Raw genomic sequence first — 11725 nt, 5'->3', positions numbered from 1 at the left:
ATTCTCCTGCCTCAGCCTCCCAAGTAGCTGGGATTACAGGTGCCTGTCACCACACCCAGCTAATTTTTTCTATTTTTAGTAAAGATGGGGTTTCACCATGTTGGCCAGGCTGGTTTCAAACTCCTGACCTCGGGTGATCCACCCGCCTCAGCCTTCCAGAGATTACAGGCGTAAGTCATCACGCCCGGCCTTAATCCAAATTTTCTAACTCATACATTCCCATCTCATTTTTTAGCTATGGGTGTTCAATGCAAATATACATATAGAACAAAGGTAAAAACTCAAAAGGTCAAAAAAACATGTATTTTGGAATTAATTCCTATTCCTTCCCAATTTGCCTCTCCAAATGCTGCCAATAGTCCTAGTTATTCATTCTTCCAGCAATGAATATAAATGTTTTAAATCTACTCGCTTAGTAATCTGTATAGATTCTCAATGAGAATTCTTGAATTCTGAAATTATTATTCTCATTCTCTCTATTCTTTCATTTTTATTTTTATATTTGGGATGGAGTCTCACTCTGTCACCCAGTCTGGAGTGCAGTGGCACAATCTCAGCTCATTGCAACCTCTGCCTCCTGGGCTCAACCGATTCTTCTGCCTCAGCCTCCAGAGAAGCTGGGACTACAGACACACCCCTTTTAGATAATTAAGTCTAACTGGGTCTTCTCATTACTATGTTATTCTCTTTTAATATTTTCTGTCTTTTTCGTGCCTTCTGTTGCTCATTTCTTCATAGTTATTACTCCTGTCAATTCAATTTAGTCTGTTGTTTAACCTAACCATTTGTTTGACGTTTAATATTCTTATTTCTAGAAGCTCTTCAGAACCTTTTAAATTATGCCTGTCTTTTTTTATCGTGTCTTATTTCTTCAATTCTTCTTTTCTCTTCATATATTTCATATATACTTACATATATCTTTACTGACATCATTATGTAAATAATAGCTTGTAATCATTCTCAGACTTGTCCATAATATCTTTAATTGTTACAGTGCTATTTTCTGGTTGTGTCTATTCACCTTCACTGGTGTGATTTGTAATTTAGTTGTGAGGTTATCTTCTTTGGAAACTGGTTTGTCTCTGGACACTATGACCAAGGAACTGTGAAAATGTCCCTGGGAGTTTTCTTTCAGTTCCTGATCAATTATGATGTACATTTCTTGGCTTGGGATTCCTGTACCAAGCAGATGGTATAAATTTATTTTATAGAGACATCTACATCTAAGCTGGAAGAATACCGAACAGGCTGGGCACCATGGCTCATGCTTATAATCCCAGCAGTTTGGGAGGCCAAATTGGGATGAGCTCAGGAGTTTGAGAGCAGTCTGGGGCAACATAGTGAGACATTCTCTCTACTAAAAAAAAAAAAAAAAAAAAAATTTTTTTCATTACCCAGGTATGGTGATGAGCAACTGTAGTCCCAGCTACTGGGGAGGCTGAGGTGAAAGGATTCCCTGAGCCCAGGAGTTTGAGGCTGCAGTGAGCTATGATTGCACCACTATACTTTGGCCTGGGCGACAGAGTGAGACCCTGTCTCCAAAGAAAGGGGAAAAAAAAAAAGAAAGAAAGATAAGATCAGATCACAGAATAATTAAGAACACTGGTAGTAGCATCTGATGGGAATTTCTATTTTTCACAGGGTCTCCCCCTCTTATCCACAGTCTTGTGCACACAGGCAAAATTCCTTGCAGCTTTCACTGGCTAGGGCACTGAGGTCTCTCTTTTCTTGGATAATTCAGTTTTTGACACAGGCTAAGTTCTAGCTTCCCTCTCTACCTAGTTCTAAAGCTTTCTGTCCTTTTATGGATATTAAAACTAGCATCAAATCCTCAACCAACATGTGGTCTAAAATCCCAGAATATCAGTTCCTGTTTTGGCTTTGAGTTATCTCTGCTTATTATCTGGAGGTTAACATTTCTTTCCCTAAAGCTTGGATATGTATTGAAAAAACTTTTATTATATCCAACACTTCAGTCTATTGATGGGGGACAGCTATTCCACGGGGGCTTACCCTACTATATTACCCCCAGTATAGTTTTCAAAACAAGTAAACCATTGTATTTTAGGGTAATCTTAGGCATGCTGGACAAACTGTTGACAACGAACTAAGTATCCAAATCAGTGGAAAGAATCTCAAGATGTACACATAATTACTACCAAATAATTTTCCTTAATTCATTCAAATACTTATCATTTAGTACTACATCCTCCACTAGAATGTGGTTTCTAGCATTAGTTCATAGTGCTAGGTATATACAGCTAGTTAGCACATCCTAGTGGAAGAAAAGAGAATATCAAGAAGCCTAGCTAACTAAGCTAACTAGGATAAAGGTAAAGAGTGGAAGTTGGGTAAAGAAATTAGAATTTGCAAGACAGCAATGATCTGCTGATGTTTCAACATGTTAATTGTAAGCATTTCAGAACACATGCAAGTGGCCATATCCAGGTGCTATAACACTATATTCCAATGATCTGGAATTAATCAGCTCAGCAGTATTAACTTTAAAAAGTAATAAAGAATATATGCAACAGTGACAATCTAAAAATATCTAATTTCATCAAATAAAAAAATTTATACCAGGTATTTTACAACAGGTTCTTCTCTGAGTAAAAACAGATCCTCTAAGATACCAGGGGTCCCCAGCCACTGGGCCACAGATTGATACCAGTCCACGGCCTGTTAGGAACCTGGCCACACAGCAGGAGGTGAGTGGCAGGCAAGCAACAAAAGCTTCATCTGTATTTACAGCCGCTTCCTCATTGCTGGCATTACCACCTGAGCTTCGCCTCATGTCAGGGGCATTAGATCTCTCATAGGACTATGAACCCTACTGCAGGTTGAGCGCTCTTTAGGAGAATCCAATGCTTGATGATTTCTGTCATTGTCTCCCATTATATTTTAACGTAATAATAATAGAAATAAAGTGCACAATAAATATAATGTGCTTGAATCATTTCAAAGCCACTCCCCCATTCCTAGTCCATGGAAAAACTGTCTTCCACAAAATCACTCCCTGGTGCCAAAATGGTTTGGGACTACTGCTCTAAGAAAACCCACTTNAAAAAAAAAAAAAAAAAAAAAAGAAGTCTGGGATTACAAAGGCATACTCCAACTCTTACCAAAAGCTCTTCACAATAACTAACGGGAAATTTCTGCATTTAACCTATTTCCATGAAAGGAACGATAGAACTAGCTATTTGGGGAACAATTTCTGATGCTATGGGAAATGGAACTAAAAGTATTTTTTAAGTGATACCTGTTACAATATAATCTGCATTTGATATAAAAGTTGCAGCAATGTAGCAAAGCACAATACAAGTGAAAAAAATAAATAGGTAGTTTCTCAATAACCTTAATTTCATTTTAACCACTAGAGGGCTGCCTTGACATTTGATTTCTGATCCCTTAGACACTCTTTTTTGCGTGAGACGGAGTCTCCCTCTGTCGCCCAGACTGGAGTGCAGTGGCACCATCTTGGCTTACTGCAACCTCCACTTCCTGGGTTCAAGCGATTCTCCTGCCTCAGCCTCCTGAGTAACTGGGACTACAGGCAAGTACCATCCACGTCCAGCTAATTTTTTGTATTTTTAGTAGAGTTGGGGTTTCACCATGTTAGCAGGATGGTCTTGATCTCCTGCCCTCGTGACCTGCCTGCCTTGGCCTCCCAAAGTGCTAGGATTACAAGGTTGACCCACAACAGCCAGCCAAGCCACTTAATTTTATAAACACCAATCAGTATGACTTAAAATAACTAGATTTACTTTGCAATAGCTTCTCATTTCTTTCTTTCTTTTTTTTTTTTTCTGAGACAGAGTCTGGCTCAGTTACCCAGGCTGGAGTGCAATGGCGCAATCTCGGCTCACTGCAGCCTCTGCCTCCTGGGTTCAAGCGATTCTCCTGCCTCAGCCTCCCAAGTAGCTGGGATTACGCATGCATGCCATCATGTCTGGCTAAGTTTTGTATTTTCAATACAGACCGTGTTTCACCAAGATGGTCAGGCTGGTCTCAAACTCCTGACCTCAAGTGATCCACCCACCTCGGCCTCCCAAAGAGCTGGGATTACAGGCATGAGCCACCACACCCAGCCATGACTTCTCATTTCAATACTTACCAAGAAATAACTACCAAATCACTTTATATACCAGAGGACTTTTGGGCAAGGAAATATGCTAATACAGTAACTGTTGGAAGGATTGTTCCTTTCTTAGTAGGCTGGACAACAAAAGTACAATGTGTAGGCCTGAAATTTCAAAAATCAAATTCTCTCAAATTTCTTGGTCAGCTTTTGTAATAGTGATGCACTTACGTTTTAAGTGTTCCAGACGTCATAAGTTCAGTCACCAAAACAATACACTTCTTTCCTTTTACTGTGGATTCCCAGGAATCATAAAATCTAACAATATTGGGATGCTGAAGACCCTTTAACATTTCAGCTTCTTCTTTAAATCTCTGCCTCTCAGACTTTGTTAACTTTCGATCCTAAAATCAAAAACCAAAACAGAATGCAGTTTAAAATGACAAAAAAACAAATCAAACAGTTAATCTTACATACTAAACATTACTAAATCATGATCAATGGTGTTTAAAGAATGCAAATGCTAAAAATGCTAATGACAGATTTTGGATTATTTTATGAATTCATGCTTGAGATCATTTTAGTATCTTTACTGTTAATGTGTACCTCAGACATAGTCTCATTTTTGTAAGGTGCAGTTAACTTTCCACATCCAAAATAAGTCATCAATTGCTAAACATGCAATTTAACATCAGGAAATGAACATATAGGCTTTGGAGGCAAAAAGACCTAAATATAAATTCTAGTTCTATCTTTGTATTGATTAAAATAAATGTATCTTTAACCAAAACGTTGTTTTTTGTTGTTTTTTTTTGTTTGTTTTTAAGAAACAGAAGCTCACTCTGTGACCAAGGCTGGAATACAGCAGTGCTATCATAGCTCACTGTAGCCTCAAATCCTTGGCTCGAGGGATCCTCACACCTCAGCCTCCAGAGTAACTAGGACTACAGGCATGTGCCACCTTGCCTGGCTAACTTTTTAGTATTTTTGTAGAGAAGAGGTCTTGCTACGATGCACAGGCTGGTCTTCAACTTCTGGTGATCCTCCTACTTTGGCATCACAAAGCCTGGGATTACAGCTGTGAGCCACTGTGTGAAGCCTATTTTTTTTTTTTTTTTAAGCAATAATATTCAAGTATTTGTCTTCAAGTCAGGAAAATTCTGCTATTATCTCTCTAAACACTGTTTCCTCTCATTCTCTTTTCCCCTCCCAATTCTTCTTTTTAAACAATTTTTAAATGTGTGTGTGTGTTTAACCTTATTTTATCCTTAATATCCTTTAATTTCTCTCTCATTTTCCATTTCTTTCTCTCTGCTACATTCTGGGCAATGTTTTCAGATCAACCTTCTTGTTCATTAATTTTCCTCTTCCATTATTACATCAATTATTAATTGAACTTTGAGTTCTCAGTCTGTCACCAAAAGTACCCAATGAGGAATGTAATAAAAAGAAACTACCAAGTTACTACTCCTGTTTCCACTCTGTCCACTAGCATCAAAACCAATGGATACGGGGAGCAAGAAGGCTAGGCGCATACCAAAAGATTCAGTGGGGGAGAAGTTCTCCAGCCATATTACCAGGCCTAATGGCTGGGGGAGGCATCTGTCCCTCCCCACTCAGCAGTTAACCCTATATTTGAGATTTTCAATGAGGCATGATAATCAACAGCTCAATTTGCAACAATCGCCTCCAATCTCCACTCCACTCCTGCTTCATGAACACACAGGTTCTCCCAGCATCTTGGGAACTTCCCCCCTCTCTCTCAGAGTTTTGCTCCATCTTCAAATTATTACCGCAAGATTAGCCTCTCTCAAAGTTCCACAAAAGCCCCCTTTCATACTCCTTTTTCACTTTTATTCTAACCCCTCAGTCAGAGGCTACATCCTGTAACCACAAAGTCACATATCCTATCTAGTAAGCCTCAGATACAGGCAGCAGAGCTATTCATCCTGGATTATCCTCCTAAAATGTGCCTTTCCCAGAGAATAGAGAGGCAAAGCCAAGTCAAAGTATCTGGGGACAACGGGTGAAGAAGGTGGCACTTCTCATTTAGTTAATTTCAATGTATTTTTATTTCCTGAAGTTCTATTTGGGTCTTTATCAAAATCAATTCTTCACTGTGCCTCCCTATTACACACATCTTGCAGTTTTAGTTTTTTTGGTTTTTAGTCCTTTTACGTTTTTTCGCTTTGTCCACATTTTAGTCAGAATATTTCTTAATGCCCATGTAATCAATTCTTAATATGCCTATTTAATTCTTAGAAATACTATTTTCAACATTTTTAGTATCTCTGAAATCAGAATGTATCAAACAAATGGAGTCTAAGTGTCATTAACTCTGTTTAAAACTTTTTAACAGCTTTCTACAGCCTTTAGGATAAAGCTAAAAATCATTGTAATCTAGAGGTTTCACATAATGATCTTCACCCAAACTTTGAGCCTAATTTCTTGCCACATTTATTTTTTCCATTCTCAAACATATCATGCTTTTCATACATGTCGTTCCCTCTATCTAGAATGCCTATCAGCCTTTTCTGCCAAGTTAATGCCCAGTCATCCTTCAAAGATCAATTCATTTCCTCGGGGACATCTTCCCTGACTGTCTCTCATTCTAGGGTAAATCATTCCCCTGACTCATATTTTTATGAACTATGCACATGCCTCTTTCACACCACTTAATCACAGGTAACATTGACTCTTATCCCCATAGAATAAGCCCTCAGAGGCTTTATTTTGTTATGAAAAGGCAGTGATGAAATACCTTTTTGGTGTTCTATCTTTAGCACCTGACAACCTAGCATAGTGATTTGTTCAACAGCCATTTGTTGAATGAATTCCATAAATGTGTTTTCCCCTCAATACCCCTTTAAAAGTGTGTATGTTTGTGTCTTAATAAGCAGTTAGCATTTCCCCAAGGATAAAAAATTCCTATGACTTAAAAGAAAAATGAGAATTGAAATTGGGCCTCTGAGTCTCAGTTAAGTCTGATACAACCCATACAGAATGACCACTTGCAAAGGTCACAGCTTTTGATTTTTAAAAATGGTTTGTAAAAGCTTATTGTAAAAAAGCTGCCAACTACTTATTTATAGCAAAGTATAGAGGGGAAAAAAACAGAGAGGACCTTCTTTGCCATCAAAAATCCATATCTAATTTTCCTTTAGAATACACTGAATGGCAATCTAAAAATTCCATAGAAATACTTAATTATTTTATCTCTAATTTGCCTGGAGGACACCTATACTGTAAATAGAGGCTACTTGACATATGTAAGTGTTTTTATCCTTTCTGAAAAGTATTATTTATTTTAAGAGATCTGAGAACCCCTGCTTAATGTTTGAAGTTAGAAATATAGTTGCATGAGAACAGATTATCATCGACAAAGCAGGGGATGGGGAAACCTTAAATAATTTGGGGCTTCTTTCAATAATTTGTCCACTTGTTCTGTCTATAACTAAATCTTGTTTTTTTAAATCTAGAATCATTTCATAAAATATCTTAGAGAAATACATTATTTTAGCACCCAAAAGACTTTAAGACAATAATAAAGTAGATCAAAACTAACGTAACACAGACCAGAAGGAACAGCTGAGGTTTTAAAAATAATTTTTGCCAAGTATTTGCTATTTACTAGCTGGCTGTTTTACTTCATTTAATTCTCAGAAAAACCTTATGAGATGAACTGACTCAAAAAATTTTATTATCTCCCTCAAATTCACATGAAAAACAGAACCAAGAGATAAAGATTTGGTTCAAAGCTCAAGTTTCATTGACAACAAATACATCCTAAATATTTTGCAAAACTTATAAAATAATTTTCTTCTCAGAAGATTCATGTTTATGTCTTTATTATATAAGGATTACTAAAAAGAAATAGAAACTTTCTACTAAATTATAGCTGAAGGTAAAATAAGAGGAACCACATATTGTTTAAATATTACCAACTGTCAATCAAATTATCATGAATACAACTGATAAAAGTTTAAAATACCGTATCAAAAAGTAGCATTAAAATGTCATGTAAGACTCAGAACAGATTAGCCACTGTTGCTTTTTACAACCTTCTCTTCATCATTATGGAACTTAATATTCCTGGGACCTTAATATACTATAGTATCCCAACGGCAGCATTCATTAATGACCTTTAATATAAACTAAAGTTGATACAGCAAACCCACTCTATTCATTTCATTCATTTCTTTCCATCTACATTAAGTTGTTTTGATAGGATAAATGAGCAAAGCCAAGTATCAGTGTCACATGATCTCTTCATAACATGTACAGTTCCAGGCTACTGGGGGATGGGGAGTCAGGCAACAACTAAAACAATTGTTCATCTCAATACTACCCAAATTACAGTACTTAGCAGATTATTTGCTGATGTAATTTCTTGAGTGAGAAGCACAATGCTAATGTTTAATACAATGACCTCATAACAATTTGCACATCTTTGGTACCTTGCTTTTAAGAATTTATTTCATTTTAAATATCCTCTGACATTCTCCTCTCTTTACCCTAATATTTCAGTATTTTTAAAGCAGTAATCCCAACCTCTGCTATTGTTCACTTTATCCAGAAGCAAACCTTCCAAACCAATTGTGACAATGAAGCCGTGAAAGACTGGTTTTCATTCATTAAACTTAAAATTTTTACTTTACAGCAAACTGATAATCCCCAAAATTATCTAGTCCTCAAGTCTTATTAACATTTAAATTTCTCTAGTATTATATATGTACAATATTCAAAGTTTTACTACTAAATTAAGACCATATATGATAAGTCTACATATCAAAATATGGGTGGAGAAAAGTATCTGGAATTCTTGATTAAAATATTTTAGGTCAATATTGGAATACTCCCTCCTTATCATTTTCTGCACCACACTGAGTTAGCAAAGACATGGGCATCTATTTCATCTTTTAAAGTGATACTAATTATTGTTGGGTGTTAGGGTATAGAAATTAAAACTTGTCTTTAAGCAGAGAGTACAGCAGTTTGAAACATTGCTTTCGAGTGCAGCATGGGTTTCAGTTACAATTTACAGAGAAAAAAAATTTTAAAGAATTATTCTGTATATTAAAAGAAATTAAACATATAAATAATTATTTAAGTCTGGCAGCTCCCTCTCATAGGCCTGTAAGATATAACAGCAATTCAAAGATGACAGAAGTATTAACTGTGGGTAACGAACTTTTCTTAAAAACTTCAGAATAATTAGAGATTGAAGGCCTAGGAAAAGCTGGAAAAATGACTACTAGAAACTAACAATTTTCATGCAAAAATTATTAACTGTTAAAGACAGTAAAAAGACTAACATGGCTTTCAAGGTTTTTTGAAATACAATATAAAAATTATACCTGCATTTTATGTGGCCAAATCTACAGATTAAATTCCTACCACAGTTTTCTTTATGACTTTCTAGTCTGGTACCCTTAGAGATAAAACTCAGGTTCTATCCCATAAAGAAGAGAGTCTATGTGAGCCCAACTTTCCTCAACAGGTGAAAAGATAATTATGGGAGAGAGGGGTGGCAGATAAACATAGTATCACATACCGTGGTTCTCCATGGAGACTTTTACCTACCATTCTGAAATAGTAACAGTTTCAGACAGACAAAAAGAAAAGAAAAGAAAAAAGTTTTCAAAAGAATAGTTAAAAAAAAAATCTGGTTACCTAGCTGTTCTACTCCTCTATCAGTCTCTTCTTCCCAATATGACTCATCTTTATACACTTTATTTATTTACAAAAAGTTTCTGTTTCAAAGAATAAGAAAAGTCTACATATAAGAGAGATAGGAGGCCAGGTGTGGTGGCTCATGCCTATAATCCCAGCAATTTGGGAGGCCGAGGCAGGCAGATCACCTGAGGTCAGGAATTCCAGCCCAGCCTGGTCAACATAGTGGAATCCCGTCTCTAAGAAAAATACAAAAATTAGCCAGGCGTGGTGGTGGGTGCTTGTAATCCCAGCTACTTGGGAGGCTGAGGCAGGAGAATTGCTTGAACCTGGGAGGCTAAGACTGCAGTGAACCAAGATCACGCCATTGCACTCTAGCCTGGGCGACAAGATTGGAACTCCATCTCAAAAAATAATGATAATAATTTTAAAAGACAGAGAGTGAGAGAGATAGGAGAGTTTTCTCAAGCCAGATATATAAGAATGTATAGGTTCTATTCATTAGGCAGCCTTCACTTAATCCTCAAATCTGGGCCATGAGTATGTAAAAGTTGGGGTCTAAGAGTCTGTTCTCTCCACTCCTCCTTACTCCTTCTTTGGAGGGCACAAAAGCCACATAGGATTCCAAAATACCTGAGACTTGGCATAGACAGGAAGCTTTAGGTTAATGCTAAAAGTAGGTGATACATATAATAGCTAAACCACAAAAAGAAAAGAAACACAATTAGTTCTATTAGAAAATGGCTTAGAACATGTGGAAAAAGGCAATAAAAAAATACATAAATAGTAAAACAGAAAATGGCAAACTAGGGCTAGGCATGGTGGTTCACACCTATAATCCCACCATTTTGGGAGGCTGAGGCAGGAGAATCACTTGAGGCCAGGAGCTTGTGACCAGCCTGCATCATAGCAAAACCCCATCTCTAAATAAAAGAAAAAAGAAAAAAAAAAGGCAAACTATTTAAAGTGACTTACAATATCTATTGCATAGCAAAAACTTAGAACAATACCCAATCATTCACGTAAATTTGAAGTTTTTTTTATTAAAGTAGATTAAATTGATTTGAATGTGAAAGCAGCTAACTAACAGGGTTAAACTCCAACTACTATAGGTGAGGTTTTGGAGGAGATCTTCCTGAAGAAAGCAAGAAGGCTGAGAAGGGGAAGAAAAGGGAAGATGAATGTGAATGAGAATAAAAGCAGAAAAATTCTTGCTCACTATTGGAAGGAAATCTTACACTTCAGAGAAAAATGTTACTCTGCATGCAGCAAATGGGGAAGAAACAGTTCCCAAAGGTTTTTAATAGGATAATATGGGTTTGCCAAGGGGGAAACCAACAAAACAGAACTGAAAAGCTCAAATGGAATTATTAGCACTGAAACTTAGTGGGTCATCCTGTAAGAATCTGCCACAACAGGAAAGCAAAAGTGGTTGTGCACATCACAAAGACAGGCATCTCAAAGAATTGTTTCATTTTGTTCAGGAAAGGAATCAAGAAAAAAAATAAACCCAGTATATAAAAACAAAGTGTTAGGTTTTCAGCGTGGCTGATGTGATTTTCACTTAAAGAAATAAAAGCAAAAGAGGGAGGACTCATAAACTTAAGGGAAAAAGAAAAAAATGAGGATTGTTTTTAAGAGTTAAGATTTTCGGTTTGGGGCCAGGTACGGTGGCTCATGCCTGCAATCTCAGCACTTCGGGAGGCTGAGGCAGACTGATCACCTGAGGTCAGGAGTTTGAGACCAGCCTGGCCAAACCCCATCTCTACTAAAAGAGTGAGACCCTGTCTCTATTTTTTTTTCTACTAAAAATACACAAATTAGCTGGGCATGGTGGCAAAGCCTACAATCCCAGCTACTTGGGAGGGTGAGGCAGGAGAACTGCTTCAACCTGGGAGGTGTAGGTTGCAGTGAGATGAGATCGTGCCATTACACTGAAGCCTGGGCGACAGAGCAAGACTCTTGTCACAAAAA

At 37.0% G+C, this 11725-nt stretch overlaps 1 protein-coding gene across 27 annotated transcripts in view; it reads right to left on the bottom strand.

Moving 5' to 3' along the window:
* The window catches only part of WNK1 (WNK lysine deficient protein kinase 1), a 143941-nt gene that overhangs the window by 88364 nt on the left and 43852 nt on the right, over positions 1 to 11725 (bottom strand). For all 27 annotated transcript variants that reach the window (XM_017545458.2, XM_017545468.2, XM_017545447.1 and 24 more), the window contains exon 2: positions 4310 to 4482. In XM_017545458.2, coding sequence (XP_017400947.1) covers positions 4310 to 4482 — 173 coding nt within the window. The remainder of the gene's footprint in view (positions 1 to 4309; positions 4483 to 11725) is intronic.

The sequence above is a fragment of the Cebus imitator genome, unplaced genomic scaffold (assembly GCF_001604975.1).
Source record: "Cebus imitator isolate Cc_AM_T3 unplaced genomic scaffold, Cebus_imitator-1.0 Scaffold179, whole genome shotgun sequence".
Lineage (NCBI taxonomy): Eukaryota > Metazoa > Chordata > Mammalia > Primates > Cebidae > Cebus > Cebus imitator.
This window is presented reverse-complemented; position numbering and strand designations above follow the sequence as displayed.